The 26714-nt window shown below is 50.2% G+C and overlaps 1 protein-coding gene and 2 long non-coding RNA genes across 7 annotated transcripts in view; 1 reads left to right on the forward strand and 2 right to left on the reverse strand.

The window, feature by feature from the left end:
• Tnrc18 (trinucleotide repeat containing 18) overlaps positions 1-23648 on the reverse strand; it is a 91786-nt gene extending 68138 nt beyond the window's left edge. For all 5 annotated transcript variants that reach the window (XM_027919743.2, XM_027919742.2, XM_071605516.1 and 2 more), the window contains exons 1-2: positions 23272-23648; positions 20930-21359 (exon numbers count right to left, since the gene is read on the reverse strand). In XM_027919743.2, coding sequence (XP_027775544.2) covers positions 20930-21116 — 187 coding nt within the window. In that variant the 5' untranslated portion in view covers positions 21117-21359; positions 23272-23648. The remainder of the gene's footprint in view (positions 1-20929; positions 21360-23271) is intronic.
• A 254-nt stretch (positions 23649-23902) lies between these two features.
• LOC114078681 (uncharacterized) lies at positions 23903-26208 on the forward strand. The gene is made up of 2 exons (XR_011705458.1): positions 23903-23939; positions 24363-26208. It is a non-coding gene; the product is annotated as an uncharacterized lncRNA (long non-coding RNA).
• LOC139702914 (uncharacterized) lies at positions 24281-25228 on the reverse strand. The gene is made up of 2 exons (XR_011705459.1): positions 25136-25228; positions 24281-24429 (listed from the first exon to the last, which is right to left on the reverse strand). It is a non-coding gene; the product is annotated as an uncharacterized lncRNA (long non-coding RNA).
• Positions 26209-26714: the final 506 nt, after the last annotated feature.

Raw genomic sequence — 26714 nt, forward strand, 5'->3', positions numbered from 1 at the left:
CATATTCTGCTTCCCACACATCCTGTGCCCAGGGCCAGGCCCCCCAGGGACATCCCCTTTGGGCCAACAGGCTGAGCATTATATCTAATGCCCCCAGGGCCAGAGCCCAGACACACATTAGGATGTGGACAGAAGGTCAGGGCAGCCCCTGACACACAGAGGGACTCCACAAACCCTGAAGGCCACCTGCCACCCTGGGCCATTCTACCTGGCCTCCCCGGGCTGGAGTGAGGATGGCAGCTGCCCCTGGCCACGTGTGGCCAGTGTCTCCAGACTCTCAATGGAGCCCTCCAGGAGCCTGTGGTACCAACACCCATGACCACCAGTTGCTCACACCCTGCCACGGAATCGAACAGTGGCCACCTCCAGTTTACTGGCTGCAGAGGTCTAGGGGACAGTGACAGGACCAGAGCTCAGTGGCCTCTCAAAGAATCCCTGAGGTGGGGTTTCCTTCCCTCCAGCCTGGCTTCCTGATGGAGGTCCCTGGCCGCCCCCTGGTGACTGCAGACCTCCTGCCAAGCTGCTCACCATAATTATCTTACTTGACACCTTAAGAGCCAAGACCAATGGCTGTCAAAACCTAACACCCAGCAACAACAAATTGTCCCTCTCCACTGATGGCAGAGAAAACAGCCAAGCTAACTGCATGAACACCTGGCACCACAGGTGCTTAACCCCTCTGGAAAAGCAACTCACCCAATCCTCACCCAGGCCTTTTGTGGAGAGGGGATGATTGACAACCCAAGGTCACACAGGCATGCATCTGGGGACAGAGCCCGAGCAGAGCTGGGACAGGAACTCAGACCAGCTCCAGAGCCCAACAACTCAAATCTAAATGCCTCCTTCTGAGTAGTCACACAAGGGTCCCCGACACGCATGCATGAAAACACACACACACACACACATACAGCGTTCCCTTTCTCCACCGTCCTGCCTGTCATCCTCCACAAACTGCAAACCACCTCTGTGTCCATCAGGTGGGATCATACATGACATCCAACAGTGCTAGGCCGACAGGGCCCACAGCTGCTCGGCGTCTGTGCTTGCAATGCAGGAACCACTGGTCACACGTGTGGCTACTGAGCACTTGAAATGTGGCCAGGGAGACGAAGGAACTGCATTTTTTTATTTCATTGTATTTTAATTAATTTAGGTTTCATTTAGCAACATTCCGGTAAAGTAAAGGGAGCCGTAAAGTACAGACAGTGGGCAGGAGTGGACACCGTCTCCACGGGGAGAATCCGGCGGAGGTCATCACCAGGAGAGAGCAGAGAGGCAGATCCTGGCTCTCAGGACCACTGGTTCTGTGATTTGGGGTAATTTTCTTAATTTCCCCAGGCTGTGAGGAGTGGATATTGTAGTAACAGCTGCCCCCCCAGGGCTGATGCCGAGATTAAACGAGCTCCTATTCAGTAAAATGCTTTGAACATCATCTGGCACCAAGTGCCGTGTAATGTCAGCCACTATTGTTATTCTTCTTATTTATGGTGGCAAAACCTGGGGCTCAGAGAAGAGAAGCAACTCCTCCAAGGTCAGGGTCCAAGTGGGGCCACTTTCTCCACCCAAATGCCATTTGTCCTCGCTTAGAAGAAAAACTCAATTGTGAAACAAGGGAGTTGGTGTTTGCTCATTATGAAAGCACTAAATATCACTGAACTGTACAATTTTCCCAACAGTTAATTTCGTGTTATGTGAATTTCCTTTCTGTTAAAAAAAAAAAAAAATCAAAAAATAAAATGCAACCGCTGCCCGGCTTCCTATTCCAGAGCCACATCTCACTGCCCGCAGAGCCCTCACAACTCTTCCCGGATCCTGGCTCACACGCACCCCTGCAGCCCTGGGAATTCCTGTTCCCCTTATTTTACAGAGTAAGAAACTGAGGCCAGATGTAGTGGCACATGCCTGTAATCCCAGCGGCTCAGGAGGCTGAGGCAGGAGGATCATGGGTTCAAAGCCAACCTCAGCTATTAATAGTGAGGCACTAAGCAACTCAGTGAGATCCTGTCTCTAAATAAAATACAAAATAGGGCTGGGGATGGGGCTCAGTGGTTGAGTGCCCCTGAGTTCAATCCCTGGTACCCCCCCCCAAAAAAAAAAAAGAAGAAACTGAGACTCAGGAGGCTGTCCAGGATGACTGAGCCAATGACCAAGTCAGTATGGAGCCTGGCACCTACAGTGTCACAAGCACCAGGCTCAGGACCCCACGCCAACAACACCCCCATCCATGCCTGGGCTCTGCTTCTGCCTCTTCCCTACCACAGCCCCCAACTGTGGCCCCCTGAGATGGGAAGGTACACCTAACTGTGAAGGTCCCCAGGAGGGATCTGATCACCTCTCTGTGGGGGCCACTTCAGTGAGTAGCAGGAAAGAAAAGCTCTGCTCTTTTTTAAGGGGTGAGCACGGAGCCAAGGCCTCTGGAGTAAAGAAGTCACCATTCTCCTCCCTCAAAAGTCTCAGCTCCAGCCGGGCATAGTGGCGCACACCTGACATCCCAGCGGCTTGGGAGGCCGAGGCAGGAGAATCACCAGCCTCCGTGAAAGCGAGGCGCTAAAGCAACTCATTGAGACCCTGTCTCTAAATAAAATACAAAACAGGGCTGGGGATGTGGCTCAGTGGTCAAATGCCCCTGAGTTCATTCCCTGGTATGAAAATAAAAAAGTCTCAGCTCCAGAAACAAGTCACATTTGGCCAAATTCAATCGAACGGACGACCTCTAATCCTAAACAGGTCAATGCATCACACAGAGCGAAATTGAGGCTCAGAAAGGAAGCACCAGGTACTCACGGAGCTCCTGAGTCAGGAGTTAAACATTCCACCGTGCACCACGAACATGAATCCAGCAACACCCAAGGGCTCTGCAAGGTGGGGGCAAACAAGGGCCCCCCGACTCCCAGACACAACGGGCATCTACCTGGGTGTCTCTGCTCCTGCGCAAATATTCAATAACATTAACAATAAAAATAACAACCGGGCTGGGGATGTGGCTCAAGAGGTAGCGCGCTCGCCTGGCATGCGTGCGGCCCGGGTTCAATCCTCAGCACCACATACAAACAAAGATGCTGTGTCCGCCAAAAACTAAAAAATGAATATTAAATAAAATCCTCTAAATAAATAAATAAAATAACAACCAACTTTTGGAGCCCTTTCATTATACGCAAGGTGATGAGCCAAGCACACTCATGATTGGCTTGTGTCCTTCTCATAGCCACAAAAGGAAGGAGTTAGTCACAGTGTCCAGCATTTCCAAGGAGGGACACAGGCAGAGACTCAGGGCTGGCCAGGTGACCAGGGAGTGGAATTGGAGTCCAGACAAGGTGCTTCCCCCCTGCAAGGGCTCTCATGTGCTGGGGCTGGGGCTCTCTCAGGGGCTGCTGGATGCCAGGTCCCTGGCAGAGAAGTGGTGAGACAGCACTGACGTAGGCCCGTGGAATCCTGCCTTTGTAATGGATGGGGCCACTAAGGACCCCTCCACAAGCTAGGCTATATACAGCAATCCTCCCTTATCCACAGTTTCAGCCAAGGCCCAAAAAATATTACATGAAAAATTCCAGAAAGAAACAATAAGTCTGTTTATCTGTTTGACATGGGGAGGGGTCTCACAATGTTATCCAGGATGACCTCAAATTCCTGGGCTCAAGCGATCCTCCTGTCTCAGCCTCCCCTCCCGGGCAGCTGGGCCTACAGGTATGCACTGCCACTCCCTGTTGATAAGTTTTAAACTGCATGCCATTCTGAGCAATAAGATGATGAAATCTCCTGCAATCTAGCTGTACTCCCACGGAGAGCTTAATCATCCTTCTGTGCAGCGTATGCAGGTTGTATATGCTACCCACCCATCAATCACTTAGTGCAGCCATGCTTCTGCCTAACACTAGGTCGCAGTGCTCACGCCGTCCCCCTCACTTCACCTTATCATGCAGATCCTAGAAGGGTGAGTACCGTGCAGAACTTCCAGAGACACCACATTCACCCCAACAATATATTCTAGTATATTGTTTTCATTGTTCTATTTTGTTAATAGCTATTCTTAATCTCTTAGGGTACCTAATTTGTAAATTAAAACTTGTCCCAGGTAGGAATATATAAGAAACAACCTAGTCTATGTAGGGTTCGTTGCTATCTGCAGTCTCAGGGATCCACTGGGGGTCTCCCACCATGGGAAGGGATCCACTGGGGGTCTCCCACCATGGGAAGGTGGGACTCCCGCACTGGGCTCCTGCAGCCCTTGCTGGTGGGAGCCGGATGAGGATGTGGTGGGTATGGAGGTTTGGTAAACAGTAAGGACCCAGCCACAGGAAAGCAAATACACATACCCTACTACACACACCCTCACTCCTCTTCCAGAGCTCAGGCGACACCAGGCCATCTCTAGCCACCCTATTTTAAGTTGCAACCCACTGCACACCTTCCCAGAATGTGTTTCTCCAGTGCTTTCCACTGCTGATGAGACCTCAGTTCCCTATTTATTGGCTCCGCTCCCAAGAAAAGCAGCTTGCAATAAGCTATTGAGTGATGCTGTGTTCCAATAAAACTTTATTTACAGAAGCAGGAAGTGAGCCGGATTTAGCCCTAGTTTGCATTACCATGTGGGTCTTAGCTGACTTCATCCTCAGTGCACACAGTAAGTGATCAATTAGTATCTAAGAATGGGGGGAGCCACAAGGTCACAAGGCCTATATGGGGCTTGCCAAGGGCTTCATTTCCCCTGTCCTTTCTATGGAAAAGGAAACAGAGACTTTGACTCCAACACCTATACTTTTCTACTCAGCAATACCACCAGACACAAGCCATGGAGCGTCCACTAGGCTGTGGCTGCCTATCTTCAATCCCAAAGGCCCCTTTGTTACCAAATACAGAACAAATATATTTCACCCCCTGCCCCATGCTAGTGATGGAACCCAGGGCACATGCTAGACAAGCACTCTATGGATGACCCATACCCCCAGCCCCAGCCTTTTACATTTAAAAATGGTCTGGCCTCTCCAGGCAGGATGGTGTACACCTGTAATCCCAGCAGCTTGGGAGGCTGAGACAAGAGAATCGCAAGTTCAAAGCCAGCCTCAGCAAAAAGCCAGGTGCTAAGCAACTCAGTGAGATCCTATCTCTAAATAAAATACAAAATAGGGCTGGGGATGTGGCTCAGTGGCCAAGTGCCCCTGAGTTTAATCCCTGGTACACCTTAAAAAAAAAAAATGATCTGGCCTTTCCAAGCAACTACACCCTGAACATCCCTGAAGATGTCAGAAAAGACTAAGAGAACCCTTCAGCATGACCCAATCAGGGCTGTTACTCAGGAAAGAGCCGATTCCCGCCAAACACCGACACTTGGCTTAGATGTTTCTATGACACTGCTAGAAACTGAGCCAGAGAATGGACCCATGTTCTGGCTTGTCCTTCCTAAAAATCCCAAGCAATCCATAGGGCAAGACCTGTACAGGGTCGAAATCAGGAAACACTTCAATGACGTTGGCTTCACAAAGAAGTGTTAAAACATGGTGATGTCACCTTCATCTGTCAAATCAGCAAAATTTTAGCTGATTGTGGAGGGTGAGAGTGAGAAGCAGCCCAGCGATGGGGAGCACAGAGCCAGCTATTCGGTCCCAGCCTCAGGAAGGTAAATCACAGGCCTTCTCCAGGCCTGAAGATGCTCAGCCCTCGTGGGGGGAATTAGCATGTGGGTAATGCCTGAGACGCTCAACGCAGCCACGCTGATCTGGACAGGGAAATCAGTGCTGATCAAGACCCCGCGGAGTGTGAGCGTGTGTACACACATACCAACGGAGAAGCTCTAGAAATGACTCCGACATTGAAAGCAGGGATTTGAGCAGATATCTGCACCCCCACGTCCACCGCAGCGCTATTCACAACAGCCCAAAGCTGCCAACGACCCCAGTGCCCATCCACAGATGAGCAGAGAAACACAATGCGACCCGTCCACACGACAGAATGCCACTCCACCCCAGCAAGGAAGGAGGTTCTACCACTAACTACGACAAAGGACAGATACTACATGATTCCACCTAGAGGAGGATTTGGTGAAATTCACTGAGAGGGAAAATCGGGGAGGGGAACAGGAAAGGAGGGGTGGGAGTTAGTGTGGAATGGGTGCAGAGTTCCAGACGATGAGAAAGTTCTGGAAATGGATGGTGGTGATAACTCTCTGCTTAAAAATGATGATGGTGGTAAATATGTCATGTGATTATCACAATTTTTTCCAGAAACCCAAAGGGTTGAGAATAGCAGAGGCAATCTTGAAGATGAAGAACAGAGTTCAAGGACTCAAGCCATTAAGTATCAACACACTGCTGACCCCACCGCACTGGTACACACTTGTAACCCTAGCAACTCTGAAGGCTGAGGCAGGAGGTTCACAAGTTCAAGGCCAGGCTGGCAACTCAGCAAGATCCTATTGCAAAAAAAAATTTTTTAAATATTTTGTTTTAGTTGTAGTTGGACACAATACCTTTATTTTATTTTTAGATGGTGCTGAGGATGGAACCCAGAGCCCCACACGTGCTAGGCGAGCGCTCTACCACTGAGCCACAACCCCAGCCCCTGCAAAAAAAAAAAAAAAATTTTAAAGGGGCTGGAGATGTAGCTCAGTGGTAGAACACATGCCTATAATGTGCAAAGCCCTGGGTTCAACCCCCAGCACAAACACATACACACAAAAAAAAAAAAAAAAGAAAGAAAGAAAAAAGAAAAAAACACAACACACAGATACCTGCAATAGTGGAGTCAGTCAGAACTTGGACTTGGCACATGGCAGTGTGGTCAGACCTACGGAACAGGGCAGCCCAGAGACAGACTCGTGCATAAGGGAAAGCTATAAATCTTGGCCACTGCCTCACACCATTCACAGAAATCAAGTCCACATAAATAAGTGGATTTAAAAAACAAAATTTTAAAAAGCCAATAAAACAAAAATTCTAATAGACTTTATAAGTGCCAAAAAAGATTTCTCTTTCTTATTTTTTATTTACTCATTTATGCGTGTGTGTGTGTGTTTTGTGTTGCTATAAATGTTCTATGTTGCTACAGATGAAATTCAGGGACTTACGCATGGTAGACAAGTGCCCTATCACTGCGTTGTACCCCAGCCCACTGGCAAAGATTTCCTAAAGACCATAAAAGCATCACTAACCATGAAGTTAATACTGATATGCTAGATTATATAAAAATTAGGAACTTCTATTCATCAAACGACACAACTAGGTAAAAGAAAAAGCAAGTCACTGCATGGAAGATCTATATTAATATGGCTTGTAACCAGAATAGATAAAGAGTTCTTGCAAATCAATAAGAAAAATACAACTTGAGGGCTGCGGTTGTGGCTCAGTGGTAGAACATTTACCTAGCATGTGTGAGGCACTGGGTTCAATTCTCAGCACCACATTAAAAAATAAATAAATAAAGATCTTGGGTCCACCTGCAGCTAAAGATATCTTTTTAAAAAAAGAAAAAATACAACTTGATATGCAAATGGGAAAAGGATGGTCATAAATAAGGAAGTCCAAACAGTTAGTAAATTTATGGCAAGGTATTCACCTTCTTAAACCACCAGGGAAATGTGAATTAACGACTACAGGGCTGGACCGTGGCTCAGAGGTAGAGTGTATGCCTACCATATTCCATCCCCAGGACCACTCAAAAAAAGAAAACTTCCCACACATTCACCAGAATAGTTAAAATGTAAAAAAAAAAAAAAAAAAAGATGGAAAAATATTAAAACACAGCTGCAAAGAGGAGAACTTGGTGCGACACTCAGGAGACAGTCCTGCGCATCTAGCCACACTCTGACTGCTGCTAACGTACGATATGCATTGAAGACAGAATTCAAGAATTTTCCTACCAGTGACAGTCAAAAGTGGAAAACAACCACAACAAACAGCCAGAAAGGTAAACAGTGACACAGTCATCTGATGGGACACCCTTCCCTAAGGGAATGAACTTCGGTCACACAGAACACAGAGGACAGACTTCCCCAGGGTGACACCACCAAGCGGGAGACTCCAGACGTGAGAGATGGTACCGTGTAGCTCCACTGACCCTCAGTCTAAGAACAGGCTGACCCCTGGGCACCCATCAGGCTAGGGGCTCCCCAGGGAGAAGTCTTTAATTAAAGGTGGCTTCTGGGGTTTTTAACCTGGCTGATGATCACATAGGTGAGTTTAGTTGGTACACTAATCGAGCCATACACTTATAATCTGTGCATTATGGGGAGTTTAAATACCAATAATGAGTTTCCTTAAAAAAATAAGGCAGTGTATGGGCTGGGGATGTGGCTCAAGCGGTAGCGCGCTCGCCTGGCATGCGTGCGGCCCGGGTTCGAGCCTCAGCACCACATACAAACAAAGATGTTGTGTCCGCCGACAAACTAAAAAAAAATAAATAAATATTAAAATTCTCTCTCTCTTAAAAAAAATAAATAAATAAGGCAGTGTAGGGCTGGGGTTGTGGCTCAACAATAGGGCGCTTGCCTTGCACGTGTGAGGCACTGGGTTCCATCCTCAGCATCACATAAAAATAAATAAAAATAGGGCTGGGGATGTGGCTCAAGCGGTAGCGCGCTCGCCTGGCATGCGTGCGGCCCGGGTTCGATCCTCAGCACCACATACAAACAAAGATGTTGTGTCCGCCAAAAACTAAAAAATAAATATTAAAAAATAAATAAATAAATAAATAAAAATAAAGATATTGTGTCCATCTACAACTAATATATATATATACATATATATATACATATATATATATATATATATATATTTTTTTTTTTTTTTTTTTTTTTTTAAAGCCACTGTAGCTGAGGGAGGTAGCACACATCTGTAATTCCAATGACTCTGGGAGGCTGAGGCAGGAGGATTGCAAGCTTGAGGCCAGCCTCAGAAACCTAGCAAGACCCTAAACAACTTAGGGAGACCGGGTCTCAAAATAAAAAATAATAAGGGCTGGAATGTAGCTCAGGGGTAAAGCACCGCTGGATTTAATTCCCAGTACAATCAATCAATGGTTTTCCAAAGGACTGGGGATGTAGCTCAGGGGTAGAGTGCTTGCCTACCACGTGGGAGGTCCTGGGTTTGATCCCCAATGCTGCAAAACAAAGGGAAGGGCTGCCAAGAGCTAATCTGCAACAAGTGTGGTAAGCATTACATTCCGTGTAATTTCCATGCACTCTGACATTGACATATTTACGAAAACCAAAGCAAGTAAATAAACAACAATGAGCCAATGAAGGGAACAGGCAAGAAAAAATTCCTACCAATGCCTCTTCTCCCAGACAGCCCCCCCAGCTTTCTGGCAGAGAGAACAGGCCTTGCTTTTCAATGCCTTACTTGCCGGCTGCCGTGTGACCTTGGCAAGTGACCCAACCTCTCTGTGCCTTACTTTCTACTAAAGTAAAATGAAAGCAGCTGTGCTCGGTGGCACCCTCCTGTAATCCCAGTGATTCGGGAGGCTCAGGCAAGAGGATCACAAGATAGAGGTCAGCCTCAGCAACTTAGTGAGACCTTATCTCAAAATTCAGTGGTAAAGTATCCCTGAGTTAAATTCCCAGTATCAAAAATAATAATAAAATAAAAGCAGCAAATAAGACACTGGGCCCAGTGCCTCACCGATAGCCTTCATGGTAGCCCCCTAAGTAAAGGGGGGTTGACCCTGCACATCATTGGCACTGTGGCTGGGGACCTGTGGCTGCTGCCACCATCCAAAGCTCCCACCGGAGAAGCAAGAAGATGGTGTCTGAGGGGACTGGGCTGACTGTACAAGCCTGATGACAGCCAACCTGGCCCCCTGGAGGGCTAAGGGGCTGACCTAAGGGAGATGGAGCCAACCCAGCCTCCCCAACCCATGGGGCATCTCCAGTCAGTCCCCCTGCCGACCCCCCAGTGAGCATCTTCCAGCCAAGCTCCCAGCTCCTCCGCGAAGAGACCCACCTCACAAGCTGGGCAACCCAGCTCAGGTCCGGTCGCTCTCCCATCACCAAATCTGGGCCCCCTACGTGCAGGGACTTTGTTCTGCTCCTACCAGATACCAGGCCTCACACAAAATAGGTGCTCAGATTTAAATACAGGGTATCACAACAATACCAGGGAGCACCCAAGGCCTGGCATGCAAAACCCCCACCTGCCTGAGCCCCCGGACTCCAGACATCCTCAATGCTAACGCCATTTTACAGGATGTCCCCACTGATTGAACTTCTCCCCTAAGAAGGACTCCCCTAGAGAGGGGAAGGGACAGCCAGGGCCACGGTGCACCCATGCCTCTGATCAATCCCAGCGACTTGGGAGGCTGAGGCCGGAGGATCGCAAATTCCAGGTCAGCTCGGGCAATGTATCAGGATCCTGTCTCAAACGATTAAAAGGGCTGGAGATGTAGCTGAGTGGGAGAGCAACCGTGGGTTCAATCCTCAGTACCTCAAATAATTTTTAAAAAGAAAGAGCAGGCCAGGTACAGTGGTGCACACTCTAATCCCAGCAGCTTGGGAGGCTGGGGTAGGAGGGTTGCAAGTTCAAAGCCAGCTTTAGCAAGTTGGTAAGGCCCTGTCTCAATAAAAAATGAAAAGAAGGGCTGGGGATGTGGCTCAGTGGTTAAGCATACAATCCCCCGTTTTAAATAAATAAATAAATGGTCCTTGAAGCATTGGATCAAGAAACAAGCCATTCCTGAGACTTCAACCCAGAGTCCCTGGCACCTCTAATGGTCAGGACACAGACAGTGGTTGAAGTCAAGGGAGCGGATTCCACCCACAGATGAATCTAGAGGCTCCCCCACCCCCAATTGAGCCCTCTGCTTACTAGGAAAGATAAAGTCACTGGGGGCATGAATTCTCAGAGCTGGCGTGGGGACCAAAAGATAGCCAGCCGGGGATCTAAGCATGTCTTCAACCAACAGGCACACTCGGCTCTCGGGAGAGGTGCAGTCAGACTGAAAGCTAGGCATGCTGGGAACTGGAGGAATCTCCTTTGAAATTTACAAAATCAAAAAGAAAATTCTGGGCTGGGGTTGTGGCTCAGGGGTAGAGAGCTCATCTAGCATGTGTGAGGCACTGGGTTCGATGCTCAGCAGCACATAAAAAATAAACAAGGAAAGATATTGTGTCCACCTATAACTAAAAAATAAATATTAAAAAAAGAAAATGCCTTTTTAATAGAGACAGATATTTGGAAAGTTCTTTACGGTCAATAAGCCCCACACCTGAATAGAAGTCCCACCTATTTTGTGGTGCCTTTTTTTTTTTTAAGATACTGGGGATTGGAAGATACTGGCCATGTGCATGTTAGGCAAGTGTTCTACCACTGAGCTACATCCCAGCCCTGTAATGCCTCTCTCTTTTAAAAAAAAAAAAAATATTGTTTAGTTGTAGATGTACTCAATATATTTATTTTTTATTTGTTTTTATTTTTATGTGGTGCTGGGGATCGAACCCAGTGCCTCACACATGCCAGGCAAGCGTTCTACCACTGAGCCACAAACCTGGCCCCCTGCCCCTTTCTTAAATATAATGAAACACCTGAGAGTCAATTAGTAGATACCCACTGAAGTCTCTGACATGAAAAACCAAACAGAAAAGAGATGGGGTTGTGGCTCAGTGGTAGAGCACTTGCCTAGCACATGTAAGGCCCTGGGTTCAGTTCTCAGCACCACATATAAATAAAATAAAAGTTAAAAAAAAAAAAAAAAAAAACACAAATTGCTATTTTGAAAAGAAAAGAAAAGAAAAACAGACTTGGAAAAAATAGATCATGAGAAAACTCCATGGAAAAAAAATAAATTAATATCATTCAAATGGTGAGAATTAATGTATCTATGAAACAAGAATAGGATGTTATAAAAAACAAAAGGGGGGCTGGTGATATAATTCAGTGTATGAAAAATAAAGTCCAGTGGTCCATTTTCAGAATATAGTATTGGCCTAATTTGGAACCAACTGTAGCCATTTTAATTACAGCCCTTCCTTTTGCCTACCTCAATTTTCAAATTAGCTAACTGGGTAGATTGTATCCCAGCTCCTTCAGTCAAGGTAAGGGGGAGCACTGTATTGGGGATAAAAACAGGCAGACTGCCTGCCGGGGGTGTGCATGCTCCACGGATTGCCTCTGGGATATGCCCTTCTGCAGAAGAATGATGTTTGCCTCACCAACCCACTTCCAAGCACATGTCTGGTTTCTTGTGACACCTGGGTATTTCTAACAAGTAGGAGAATGCATGATTTGCATTCATGAGACCCTGGATTCTATCACCAGCACTACAGAATGAAGGAAGGGAGGGAGGAAGGACGGACACCTACGTTATGAAAACTTTTAGAAATTAAAAATATGATAGCCAAGTTAAAAAATTAAATCAAAGAGCTAGAAGATATCATAGAGGACATCTAGAAAGCAGACAAACAGGAAATTCAATGGTCAGTCCAGGTGATTCAGGATATCTAACTAGTAGTACTAGAGAGCAGCAAAAAAAAAAAGGGGGGGGTACAAATTATAAACTGCTAATAAAAATAATAATTCAATAAAAATGTCAAACTGGGCACAGTGGCACCCACCTGTAATCCCAGTGACTCAGGAAGCTGAAACAGGAGAATTATAAGTTTGAACTCAGACTCAGCAACTTAGTGAGAAATAAAAATAAAAAAAATAAAAAGGGATAGGGATGTAGCTCAGCGGTACAGCACCCCTGAGGTCAATCCCCAGTACAAAAAAAAAAAAAAAAATTCCAGATTGACATGGCCATTTGTAGCACCCAACACAGCAAATGCAAAAGGACCCCCTAGCACAAACTTCAAAACAATAGTGTACAGGGCTGGGGCTGGGGCTCAACACTAGAGCGCTCATCTAGCATGTGCAAGGTCCTGGGTTCGAGCCTCAGGACCACATAAAAATAAATAAATAAAGGTATTGTGTCCAACTACAACTAAAAAAATAAATATTTTTTAAAAAACAGTGTACAAGGAAAAACAGTAATAATAACAGTGAGGCGTATTTTGTGCTAGGCAACGTTCCAGATATACAAACTCAGTCAGACCTGACAACCATCAAGTGCAGCTACTTCAGACAGAACCAAGGCGCAGTTAGGTTAAACCATACAAGCCACATACCAGGAAGGGCTGAAGCACAAATCAGGAATTTCAGAGTCTGTGCTCTTCACTAATATTTGGTTCTGAAAAGTGTTAAGCATTTGGAAAACGGGGAAAAAATAGTTCACCTAAAAAGATCAAGAATCAAAATGGCCCTGGGCTCCATCTGCAGCATCAAAACAACCACAAAGCATCAAAATAGTATCATCTTCCTTAAAAAATAGGAATGTGGAAGGTGAGTTCTGTTGGGATGTGCCTTCAAAATCCTTGGGGAATATTAAAAAAAAAAAAAAAAAAATCCTTGGGGGAAATTAGTTCCAAAATGTCACTCAAGTGTGGAGGAGGAATTGAGGCATTTCTCAGGCATGCCAGGCCATGAGGATTTGCTTTCCACGTCCTCTTTCACAGAAAACTCCTGCAGAGTGTGCTCAGTGGACACCAGGAAGTAAAACAGGAAACGGAAGGCGTGGGAATCAGGAAATAAGGAGTCCAACATGACGGCAGAGCAAAGAGAGTTGGAAGGAGGATGGTTCTGCCGCAGGCCCAAGGACCAACCAACCAGAAGAGAAGGAAGATGGAAAATTCCAGGAAGGGTACCTCCAAGAAAAGAAGGGGCAGAGATCCAATAAATATGACCAAATGTAAAATATATCAAGAGACTGGAAGCCAGAGACTCTTAAAAAATAATAATAATAATAATAATCCCAACAATTTTTTTTTGGTGGGGGGGGCATACCAGAGGGTCTCACTGAGTTGCTTAGGGCCCAAGTTGCTGAGGCTTGTGTCAAACTGGCAAGTTGCTCACATCTGGCAAATTTTCTATTTATTTATTTTGCAGTGCTGGGGAACAAACCCAGGGCCTCATGCATGCTAGGCAAATGCTCCACCACTGAGCCACATCCTCAGCCCCAACCAATTTTTTAAAAGAAGCAATTAATAACTCCAGAAGAAAAAAGAAATTAATCTTATTACACCACTTGGCTCAAATGTGAACAATATTTACAAAGCCATAACAATAAAACTGATTTAAACAAAACCATATTTCATAAGCATTGGGAGGACGGTACAGTAGAAATGGCAGAGGCGGTAACGACGATAATTATCATAGTGGGCCAGGCACCGTGGCACATGCCTATAATCCCAGCAACTTGGGAGGCTGAGGCAGGATGATTTTGAGTTCAAAGCCAGCCTCAGCAACTTAGCAAAGCCCTAAGAAACTTAGTGAGACCCTGTCTCTAAATAAAAACGAAAAGGGTTGGGATGTACTCATGATTAAGTGGCACCAGTTTCCTTCTCTGGTACCAAAAAAAAATTATCATAATGAACATTACTAAATGCTTATCATATGCCAAATACAGTTCTAAATGCTTTACCTGCAGGAACTACCCTCAGAACAATCTCACAGACTATGCTATTATTATCCCCCATTTTACAAATGAGAAAAACCAAGGGACAGAGAGGCAAAGAAACTAGTCTCACACATAATAAATGAGAGAATCAGGATTCAGTCAGGCAATCTATGCAAAATCCTCTTCTTCCAGAGTACTAGTTAATACTGAATAACGAGTTAAAAGAAGTGAGGAGAGGAAATGCGGACTGGCTCATTTTTTTTTTATAACCCTTCCAACACTATTTGACTTCTTAAATGATGTATAACTTTTATTTTAAAATGTAATATTAAACACAAAGCAGGACTATACACTCTCCAGGTGAATCTGACAGGATGTGAAATATTCTTCAATGAAGTTTAAAACAAACAAAAAAAAATGGAAAGGAAGTTTTTTAAAATGCACACACAATTAGATACTAATACACGCACACCAGGGTGGACGGAACTCAAAGGAGTGACAATATTCTGGATTGGTAAAGATGCGGAGCCACTGAAACCCACACACAGTTGCCAAGAGTGTAAAATGTACAACCCCCTGAAAAGCCACAGCCACTGCAGTTGGGCCCAGGCACACCCCCTGTCCCTGCGACTCAGCTGCTAGTTATACATCCAAAGAAATGTGTACATATACGTCCCCAAAGATGCGTTCACAGAAGCATTACTCATAGAAAACACTGGAAACAACCTGAATGTCCATCAACAGGGGATTGGATAAATTGTGCTATGTTCATAGAGTGGAATACTAAACAGCAATGAGAAACTACAAAGTACAGCTACATACCACAAATATAAATATTGGGGGAAAGCAGTCAGAAATAAAAAAGGGAGAGAGAGAAAGAGAGAGAGAGAGAGAGAGAGAGATCAAGCTGCATCATTCCATTTACAGAAAGTTCCAGAATAGGCAAAACTAAACTACAGTACTAGAAATAAGAGTGATGTTGGGGTTGGGGGCAGGCGGTCAGGTAGTAAACCAGAGGGAACACCCAGGAGTCGCCCCAGGGCTAGAAACCTGAGCTGGCTGGTGGCTGCAGGGTTGTGTCCATTTTGTAAAAATTCAGTGAACTGAACACTCAAAATTGGAGCATTTTAGAGTATAGCTATTGTACAAAAAAAAAAAGGAGACAAACCAAATAAAAAGGATGAGGGGTGGGGTGTTGATCAGTGGCAAAGCCCACGCTTAGTGTGTGTAAGGTCATGAGTTCCATTCCCAGCAACAGAAAAGGGGAAAAAAAAAAATGAGTTCAGTTTGGAATTCTTGTGTCTAAGACCTGTACTCCAGCCAGAGGCCCTTAGAGAGGTCTGGACTAGCCTGAGGGATTTGTGAATCATCTGCTAATGATCACTGTAATTACAGCCATCACTTTTACTGGAACTTCTGCAGAGGGCCCTACCTGGGCTAGGGACCTCGCCTGAGCTTGCTCATTCAAACTTCACAAGAACCAAACAAATTCAACAGGACTGATGAACCCACTTTATGGATGAGAAAATTGAGGCTTACAGAGTCCTATATATGCCCAGTAAGTGGAGGAGCAGGACATAAACCTCAGACCCTAGACCAGCCTGCCTCCTGATGAAGCAATCTATTATCAGGGATTGCGGGTTAGGAGCGTCAGCAGGCTCATGCTCAGAAATATGTAAAATTGTTAGTAAGGATGTATGAGTCGGGTATTTGTTTTCTGGGGGTTTTTTTTCCCCCTGAGCTAAGGGTTGATCACTTTCATTAGCTCATGAGGAACCTCAGATTTAACAGTGGGTACATTCATGGCCTGGGACAGGTGGCAAAGAGATTTAGTGGCTACCAATCTGATGGCCTTTCTTCCTCCAAAATTAGATGCCAGACCTCTGCAGGAAGCAGGTGTGATGAAGAACCCTGGCCCTGGGGTAGGGGTGTAGCTTAAAGGCAGAGCAGGGGCAAGGCCTTGAGTTCGATCCCCAGTATTTGCAAAAAGAAAAAGAATAAAAGGACCCTGATTCTGACTGACTGCTGGTCAGGGCCCTGACAGGCCCTGGGGAAGCCCAAGACCTGGCCAGAGAGCAGCTCTAACTGATCCCTTTAACAGCTGGGCTGGGGCACCTCAGATGATGGGCTGGAGTTTGAGTGGATGATTATGTGGCCGGGTGGGAGTAAAATCAGGTTAGAATGCAGACTAATCTACCAGACAAAAGCATCCTGACCCAGCCATATTCCAAAGAATGCGCCCATCCCACCCTCTCCCCAAACTGTTCCTCCCATCCCTCCCATGAGCAGCTCTAACCAAAACCCAGGGGCTGGCCTTCCTGTTCCCTGCCCTTCACTGTCTGAGAAGCAGCCCAACCTCCACAAGCCACCAGACAGAACCCTTGCTATCTCCAGCTCCTCTCCCTGGTCACTCTCATCTGCAATCTCCTCGCCTCAAACTAGTCACCCCACTTCTCTCCTTGTCTATCAGTATCTGGCCTGTGGCCAGCTTAATTTTTTAAAATGCTTATTTTGGAATAATTTCAAATTCAGAGAAAAGTTTGAGATAGTACAATGAACTACCATATGACCTTCACCAGATCCAACAACTGTGAACGGGTCTGTTATTTGATTTTCCACCGTCTCCCATATCCATACACGTATATCTCAGTGGTATTTTTTTTTCCTCTTCCTGAACTAGCAAGGAAGTTGTAGGTATGGTGTCCCTTGTTCCTAAATGATTCTGCATTCTTATTCCCTAAGAACAAGGACACTCTCTTACACAACCAGGGCAGTTATCAACTTCATGGAACCTATTGATTTGATGCTATCGGTTCATCTACAGTCCATACTCCAATTTCGTCAATTGCCCCCATGAATGATCTTCTTGACAGCCATTTCTTCCCTGATCCAGGATCCAATCCAGGGCAGTAAACTGCTTTTAGCTGTCACTTTTTTTTTTTTTAGTCTTTTAATCAGGAGCAGTTCTCAGCCTTCCTTTGTCTTGCATACCATTGACATTTGTTAAGAGTACAGGCCAGTTCTGTGAAATGTCCCTCCATTTGAGTCCCTCCTCATTCCTACAGTTTAAAATTCCAAGACCTCATTAGAGGCCTTCAGGGAGAGTCAGGACCCACCTCCCCCATCTTGTCTTCTGACGGCTCTCAACCACTCTCCCTGGGCCAAGCTTTCGGCTTGTGAATTCTGCATTCTGTCACCTTCACAGAACTCTTCAGCTCTTCACACACACAAAAAGGATCACTCCCTCCATCACCCAGGTCAGGCCCTCTGACCCTGCCCCTCACCCTTGGGCCAAACCAGACCCTCGGCATTTTATTTTCTTTGTGGCCTGTGTCCCTATTTAGAATTATTTCCTCCAGTGATTTGTGTGTTTATTGCCTGCCCCCCCCCCACCCTAGAATGTGCTCCAACGGGGGCAAAGACTTCTGTTTGGTTCACTGCCGCGTCCTAGGTCCCCAAGCAGAGGCTGGTACACAGGAAGCACTCAGGATTTATTTGCTAAGTAAATGAACAAGTGAGGAAAGAGGAAAGCACTGTGCTTGGGAACTAAAGAAACCAGGAGGCAGCAAGAGCCAGGGGTCTCAAGAGGCCCTTCCATTTTCTAGAACCTTCCCCAGACCTCCCTTGATGCCTCTAACCAGAGAAGGAAGAGCTCAGCCAATCTCCCTTATCTTCAGGATCCCATCACTCCACCAGCCAGTCCTGATTAATCTTTCTAAATCAATCCCAGTAGGCTGACAGGCTGAATTCCAGAGATGGATCTGATGGGCCCTGCAGAAGGCCCACGGCCCCCTATTGTCCATTGGCCAGGCCAAAGTGCAGGGCCTCCCCCATCCTGATACTGGAGTTCCACCCCCCTTTCAGCCGAGGGTGTGGGGGCAGGGAGAATAAATAACCAAGTACAAAATCCTGCTAATGGCTCTTTAATTGCAATGCATGAGGACTCAGTGACCTGCCTCCCAACCCCAGAGCAAAGAGCCCAGCCCCCCAGGTGCTTGTCACTTACTTATCCATTTCACTGACCAGTCTGTGAATATTTACTGCTCAAACTGTATCAATACTCAAGGTTATAGGAAAGGAAAATGCCACCTTGCTTTGATCCAAACCCCATTCATTCTTGCCTTTACCTCTTGTAGAGGAAGAAACCCAATCTGCTTAAAGCACCTCCTGTTTCCAGAGGTCTCCAGGGGCAGTTCCAAATAACCTGGAATGCACACCAGGGTTACAGGCCGCTGCCCCTCCACCGAACTCCACGAGGGAACCAGCAAAGCCTCTCCCTCACCGGGCAAATCACTCAGCTTCTCTGAGCTTTTTGTACAAAAACAAACAAATAAAGATGGGGCTGATAATGCTGGCAAGACCTAAGGAGCACACAGCCAAAGAACAGAGAAGGTGGTGTTCTGGGGAAGAGAAAAATTAGCACCTCACCCCACAAGGAAAAAGGGGAGGGAGAGCATTGGGTTGAGGAATTTCTAATCAGGCTCCACCCCAAGCAGTGAATGGGGTACAATTCCCACCTGGTAGCTAATGGGATTAGTATGGGCTCAGCTCTGGGCATTGGCCTGGGGTCCAAGTGTCCCTTCCACTGCTAGAGTTGGAGATGTGGGGCATGGGATCCCACTTTTCCCTCCAAGATAAGCAAGGCCTCAAGAATGGGGGTGGCCTTCCCGCCTTTATTGCATGACCTCAGCGGCCAAGCCTACAGAAGTCCAGCCGTTGGAAGGGCAGGAAGCCACAATGCAGGACTCTGTGGTCACCTCTAGCTGGACTTCCTCGGCTGGTTCTCACGTTGGCCTCCTCATCCACCAAATGAGCGTCTGGCGGTAGGACTACAGTGGCCAGGTCAGGCGCTGCCGTAGAACAGTGTGAGCAAAAGGCGCTCCCAGAGTAGTGACTGCTACACTACTCTCAAGAGGACACTGCCTCCACCAGGTCCCAGCCAGATCTCCCGCGGCCGGCACTACAAGCAAAAGCCAGGCCAGCCAGGGAGATCCAAGATCAGATTGCCAGGCCGTAGGGCCTGCCAGCACCCCGGGTCGGACTGCATGACCCGAGGAATGGAAAAGACAGGCAAACTTGCACACGCATCAACATGGCTTTGCCAGGCGCACACAAGGGGATGATCCAGATGGCCTGTATACCGGAAGGCCACCCCCAATTCCTGTCTCGGGGGTGCCCAGCGCCCCACGCTCTACGCAGCTCACTACTCAAAAGAAAACCCTGGTCCACGTCGCTGCACCCAGGCGGGGCACACAGCAGGGGTGGGGGGGTGGGGGGGCCAGGTCCTTGTGCCCCGACAGCGGGGATCTCCGCCTGCCCCTCCCCCGCAGGAGGCTTCACAAAGGCCCTTTGTCCCGCCGAGCCCCTGCGACTCCAGCTCCTGAAAAGTTCCAGGAGAAAAATCAAAGAGAGAAGCAAAATCGGTGAGAGCAGACGGGTGGGCGGGCGGGCGGTGGTGGGGGTGGGGGGCGAGGTGTCTCTTCCAAGAAACCAAAGACCAGAGGAGCTTCAGGAGTTCCCCGGGAAATCGTAAAAGTTCTAAACTTCAGTTTGAAGGAGAAGAGGTGGACTTTTTTCCCTTAACATCAGGCACAGAAAACAGCCGGGCAATTTGGACCCGTCTTCCCCCACCCAGGCTGGGCAAGTCTGCGGCCCCGCGTCACACTTCCCATCGCGCCCGGCTCCCGGCTCGGCAAACTGCTTACTCCCTGCCCGGCGCCCGCCCAGTGCAGTCTCCGCCGCAGCCCAAGAGTCCCTCTTGGGAGATGGTGGAGGCTGCAGGGCCTTCTTGGACAACTCCTCCACCTTTCCTTGTTGGACCCCTGGTATCCCCTCCACTGCCCAGGCTCCGTGCGGATCCACTCCCTGCACCACCTCTTTCCCCTAAGCTCAGAAAGGCAGCAGCCAGGCTTGGCGTTCCTGCTGCGCGGCGAGCCCTTGGGCGCAGGGTCACTGCCCTCCCACTCCTGGAAGAGAGACCCGCAGAAGCCAACAGGAAACTGGGGTCCCAGAGCTGGGTTCACCGTACGCCCGCCCCCCCGCATCTCCCAGCCGCGGCTCCGCACTGGTGGTGGAGTCGCGGGCAGAACTCTGGGCCCACGGGCGTCGGGAAAGGCGTTCGTTTGCCAAGAAAAAAGATCCGAGTTCGGGGAGCGGGTGTCTCATGGGCCGTGGGGGCTGACTTGTTCTTTTCTCGCCCAGATTTCGCAAACTCCAGCCCAGGCTAGTGCCACAGGAGCCTGGGACTGGCATGGCCCCTGGTGGCTATGATTTCGGCAGACGCTTGGATCTCAAGCGGGTCCGGCGCGCTGGAGACCAGACGAGCACCTCTTGGTCGGGGCCTCGGAACTGGCCTTGCCCCAGGCCCAGGGATTCCCCCGTACTGAGAGCTGAGCCCGCCAGCACCAATGGGCCAGCCGAGAGGTGCCCAACCCAGGCCATGATCTTCCCAGGCCTCCCTCCCCAGGATCCCAGGAAGTCAGGAAGAGTGGACAAGGCGCGGGACACTTACCCGGGTGCGGGTGGAGGTTGAGGCCGGCCATGTATTTCCCGGGCGGCAACGGGCCGGGCAAGCCCGAGGCGGGCAAGCGTCCGGCAGTAGCCGCACCCACGCGGTGGCTGTCCATGCCCAAGCCGGACAGTAGCGGCGGCGGGGGGCCGTGCACGGACCGCTGGGGCCCGAAGTCTCGGCCATCCATCCTCCGCGGGAGTGCCGCGGCCAGCCCCCCACCTGGCCTGCCGGCCTTGCTCAGTGGGATCTAAAAGTTCGGCCTCGATGTAGTCCCAGAGTCCTCGGGTGGCGGGGGCTCCGCGGTGTGCATGGCGGCGGCCAGCGGGGCTTGCGCTCGGAAGCGGGTCGGTGGCCCGAGGCGCACAGACGACCGGTGGTGGGGCCCCTTTGGGTGGCCAGGAAGAGTTTCGAGAGACCGGGCACACGGCGTCTTGGCAGGGAGAGGAGACGGGCCACGGAAGACAAGGGGGGGAGAAAAAGAAAAAAAAAAAAGTTTCAGAAAGTCACCTCGCCCTTCGGGGTCTAGGGCTGCTGATCTGGTGGCCAAAAATAAAATCGGGAGTAGCCCCTTTTCCACGAAAAGTAAAACTCCATGCTCCGACTCCCGGCGGCTTCAGGCTCCGGTGATCTGGCTCAGAAAAGTGACCGGTGGAGCACTGTGCCCTAGACCCGACTCTACCACGGCAGCCGCTGGGTCCTCCCGAAACTGGGGAAGGCCACTCGGCCAGCCGCACCCGGACAGCATAAATACAAACCTCTTAAGTGTTTTATTCCCGAGCGTCACATGCTTCGAGGTTTTAAACTGTGAAACCTTTTCATGAGCGGCTCGAAATGTTTCCCTGAACACTAAGTCACTATCTAATCCGGAAAGTTTAATATTTAACCTTTTGGGGCCCTCGCCTCCCTTTTCTGAGTTTGATTTTCCTGAGCTCGCCCTGTGAGCCACCAAATGAGTGTTTGGTTTGGAGCTTTTCGTTGTTGTTGTTGTTTCGGGAGGGAGGGTGCGAAGCGGGTTTATTATTTCTAAGGAGGCCCGCTGCCCCCTCCTGTTGCCCCTGTCCAGTCACCGTGAGTCTCAGAGCCTGAGTCCGAGGACCCGAGACGTGGCATTCTCGCCTGAGGACTGGAAAGAATCCTTCAAAACAAGCTTTGGTTTCATTTTCCAACGCCCCAGCCTGGGAATCCTGTGGCCCGAGGACTTGACCTGGAGCGGGGGATTTGGGGGCGTCAGAGGGGAAAGAAGGGGATCAAGGATCTCAATCCTACCCTAGCTTTCTCCTACCCCAAAAAAATAATCTACAAAGAAAACCTTCGCAGCGCGGGCCGGCTGGGGGGCGCCTCCCCCAGCGTTGGGTAAATCCCCCTGTAGTTCCAGTTTCAAGCTGTTTGTTTAAAAGATTTGTCGTTTGCCGATTCCCGTGGGGGCGGGAGGGGATCTTGGAGCCCACCCTTCCCTCGCTGTCCGTCAGCCCGCCTGCCGCAGCTCTGATTCCCGATTCCGGGAGGCCGGGGCTCTCTGGAGCCGCGGATCGCGCCAAAGCCGCCCGCTCTTGGGTACCAGCCCCGCGCCCCAACTCCGCGCCCAGCCTCTCAAGCTGCAGACCCTCTTAGCTGCAGACCCCCGGCCTCCTCCTCCACTTTGTTAAGGGTGGCTATTTTAACGTGGTTTGGGTTTCAAACACCCCCTCGCTCCCTTGCATCAAGCTCTTGTTACCAGATCCGCGTTTGCTTAGGAAAAATCTAAGATCGTCACATCCGAGGATTCAAGTCTCAAGAAGGCGATGAGCTTCCAATGATTTTTTAAAATAATGTTTTTAGGGAAGCTTTATTTTAAAAGCCAGCGCTTCGGAGCATGCCCAGGCGCCCCAGCTTGAGGGAGTCGGGGTGAAGCTCCCCGGAACACCCTGGCAATGGTAAAGAAGCTGGCGTGGACAACCGCAGGCTCCGCTGCGTTTTCCCTACTTCTCTCCCCCTCTTAAATGCAGTTAAAATGGCTGAATTCCGGCTTTTAATTAAAAACAGCCTATAATCGAAAACGTCTCGGCGTCCCCGGCTCCCCCGCCTCTGCCGCCTGCCGGGCACCGACGCCCCTCGGCGGTGTGGTGCAGGCTGTATCGGACTGGGGGCTCGGGTGGGCGCCCAAGGAACAGCAGTCAGCCCTCACCTTCCCAGGGCCCCCTTTGCCCTCTGCCCCTAGCCCCCGATTTCGTCCCCATCAGCCGGACAGCTTCGGGAACCCTCGCACAACCCAAAGGGCAGGCGGGATGGGGTGGTGGGGTGCGAACTGCAAAGTTTGGAGACCCTCGCGCCCGGCCGGGGCAGCCAGAGGACCAGCGGCGTACCTGGCGCGGCGGGGCTCCGAGCTCCGGGCTCCAGCGACAGCGACTCCGGTAGCAGCCCCGACTCTCGGCGCAGCTAGGCGCCGGTGCTGCCCGCCATCCCGCGGCCGCCGCTCCCCTCCGCCACCCGCAGCCGCCTCACACTTTTTGCCCGCCTTTCCTTTTTTTGGTAGAAAACCGCTCCCCGGGCCGAGCGCTCGGCGCGCCAACTCCTCCGCCCTCCCGCGGCCCGGCTCCCGCAGCACCCGGAAAAGCCAGCTTTCCTCCCGCCGAGCTCCCCGCTTTTTAATAAAATCCAGGTAGCGCCGGTTTAAAGAATCCCAAATCTCCATATACAGCCCGGGATTGGAAAAGGTACATTACACAACCCCCCTTTCAAGTTCCTCTCGCTGGATCTAAAAAAAAAAAAAAAAAAAAAAAAGCTAGCGCGGGGGGGGGGGCGGGGGCTGGGGGAGGGGAGCCCTCGCAGGCGAAGAAACACGCATTGTTCCCGGGCGCCCGCCCCCCCCCCAGGGCCAGCCCCCGGCCGCCGAGCATTGGCCGCGCGCGCCGCCCATCACGCGCATGTAAACACCTTGGCCCTCAGCCATTCCTATAAAACCAATTACGGACCTCAGGGCTCCAGCAGTTTCCAGGCTCCCCTCGGCGGGGCTGAATGATCAAAACTGGTGGTGAGAATTTTTCCGGGCCGTTTCTAGGCAGCCCTCCCCCTCCACCAGCTCGGGCCCCCCCTTCCTCCTTCTCCTCCCTTTTCCTCCCCCCTCCTCCAGCGTCTGGGCTGAGTGATCAAAATAGAGGAAGATGGTTGTCGCCGCAATCCAGGGCTTTGCAAGGCGCGGTTTAATGGGCCGGCTGTCAGCTTCCTGCTCGCAGGAGGAGGTGACAAGCCGAGCGAGCCGGGAAGGGCCTGGGGCCCGGCGGACTGCACCCAGTGCCCACGCCCCGGCCCCCCACCTCCCCTGGGTGCGCCTCTAGAACGCGCGGTGGAGACGCCAAAACAGACAAGGGCTGCTTTTTCTTTTTTCTTTCTTTTTTTTTTTTTTTCCTTTTCCTTCCTTTTAAAACAAAGCAGCGATTCATTCCCTCTCCCCCAGGAGCGCAGTCGGGTGGGATGGGCAGGCGAGAAGGCCGTTTTCCTTGTCCCGGCCTGCGGGTCCCTCCCTGAAAAGCAGTGTCAGATGGTTACTGATTAATATTTTGGAGAGGCCGCGGCGGCGGGCAGCGGGTGAGTCTAATCTCCTAAAGGGGGTTCCTATAGAAACGCGCGCGGGCCAGGGCGCGCCCCCTTCTTGGCCCCGGCCGGGGCTGCGGTGCTTCTGCAACGCGCGCCCCTCCCCGAAGCCCCTCTTGGCGTGGGCGGTCCCCTCCCCCTTCCCCCCCAAAAAAAAATCAGAGCAGAAAAAAGGATTAGATCGGCTGAGCGCAAGCTGAATCCCTCTCGATTCTGACATTTCAGCCTATTAGCATTTCTCCACGGGGCCTTCTGAAACCTATTAAAGTGTAATATTAAAAACCTCTTGGCTGGGGGCCTCTCTCGCCTTCCATCCGCCGCGCCCCCTCCAGGGAGGGCGAGACCGGGAAAAAAAAAAAATCTGTTGAGCTCAGAGGAAGCAGCAGCCAAGCCCAAAAGTGCTAGGCTGGCCACGGCGGCCAGAGGGGGAGGGGAGCCCCAATCCCCCAGACTTTGTACTTTATTTTGCGCTTTCAGCAAAATCCTTTCTGGGTTGAGTAGCCGGGAGCTGCCCGCGGCAAACCTACCTGGCTAGAGGCGCAGGGAATGCGGACCCTGCCGGAGGGACAGTCCTAGGGGCCCCGCACCCTCTCCGCAGCCCCGGCAGGCACCCGAGTCCAGCTAGGCATTACGTACCCTCGAAAGGAAGCTTGAAGGGGCAGAAATCCTGCTGATCCTGCCTCGGAGAGCAACCGTGGTGATAGGATTTTAATTAAAACAAGAGAAGCCCGCGCTGCGGACTCAGCGTTTTCGCATTGCTCCTATTTTTTTTAATCCATTTTTAAGGCAACTTTTCTGGAGGGGGGGGAAATGAGCTAGTTAGCGCCCGTTCGTTCTATTTTCTTTTCTCCACTTTTAGAAAAAAGGGGGAAGGGTTCGAGAGCGAACTGGGGGTGTCTAATTTAATTCCAGGATAAATTTGAGGAAAAAAGTTCGGCCTCAGGAGGGCAGTTTCAAGTTGCCCTTCTTGGATCCTCCTGCGCTGGTTTCTAGGCTGCCCTCTTTTGGAAGCTGGAGCTCCGCGGGGGAGGAGGGAGGAGTGAAGAGAGAAAGGAACGAAAATAGCCGGAGCCAAGGGGAACGAGCTGCGGTGTCCGCGCTTGGAGCTGGGCGTGCGGGTCTCAGTGGCAACCGGGGCGGCGGGAGATGCCCGGTGCAGCCCCAGGACGGCCAGAAGCAAAGACCGAAAGGAGAGGGGGGTTAGAGAAAGGAGGTATTGTGTCTGTGTGCCTTAGGGGAGGGGGGCGACTGCAGAAATAAAATAAATGCAGTTGAGCTGCGCGGGACTGCTGGAAGCCAGAGCAAGGGAAGGGGCCGTGTGTGGGGGCGCCCAGCGCCCTTGAGTCTTATCCTGAGGCCTTTGTGGGTTCCCAGTAAGCCCTCCCACGCCCGAGTCCCCAGCGCTTCCCCCGCCCCCATCGCCCTCCAATATTAGGAGTGCAGGCCCTGATTCCCCCACCCTCTTAGCCCGCCCGGGATCTGGAATAGTTTTATTTTAATATAGCTCAAGAAAAAAATATGTATCTTGCGAGAGTTGGGGTGGGGAATAATACAAAAGACTTGCGGGGTGGAAAAAAACAAAGGCCTATTTTTATAAATGTTTAATGTTTTCACCCCTGGATGCTCCAAGACGCCGTAATTGTGACGGCGGGGTATGTGTGCCATAAATCATTTAGTTGCTAATAAAAATTCTGCCTGTTTGCCCTGGATTTGCCAATGGCGTTTGCATTTTTCAAGTGTGTGCGCCTCGTCGGCTTGGCGAAGCGAGCTGGCATTTCATTAGGGCCCGATTCAGGACAGAAGAGGCCCCCTCCCCGCTGGAATGTGTGCGCCCCAGCCCCTTGAGCTGCCCTCCCCATGCACTCTTTCACCCTCGCGAGCTGCCACGCGGCCCTCTAGCCACCAGGCGCCGGGCTTGGGGTCGCGACCGCTCCGGGATCCTGGCCGCGGGGCGGGGCACACAGGACTGATCCTGCCCGCGCTGCTCCTCCGGGGCTGCCTCGCTTGTGGACGCGGGCAGGCCCGCTGGAACCAACCGTTGCGTGCCCTGTTCTTTGCCCCCTCTTCGGCCCTGCGCCCTGGTGCCCCGGAGCCGCTGAGTAAACAGCTGCCGGGAGCCATCTTGGGGCGTGGGACCGATCCCAAGAGGAGTAGAGGCTGCAGCCTCGGCCCCTTCGTAGACCCGCTCCATCACAGGGGAGCCTCGGGTGCAACC

The sequence above is a fragment of the Marmota flaviventris genome, chromosome 19 (genome assembly GCF_047511675.1).
Source record: "Marmota flaviventris isolate mMarFla1 chromosome 19, mMarFla1.hap1, whole genome shotgun sequence".
Classification (NCBI taxonomy): Eukaryota; Metazoa; Chordata; class Mammalia; order Rodentia; family Sciuridae; genus Marmota; species Marmota flaviventris.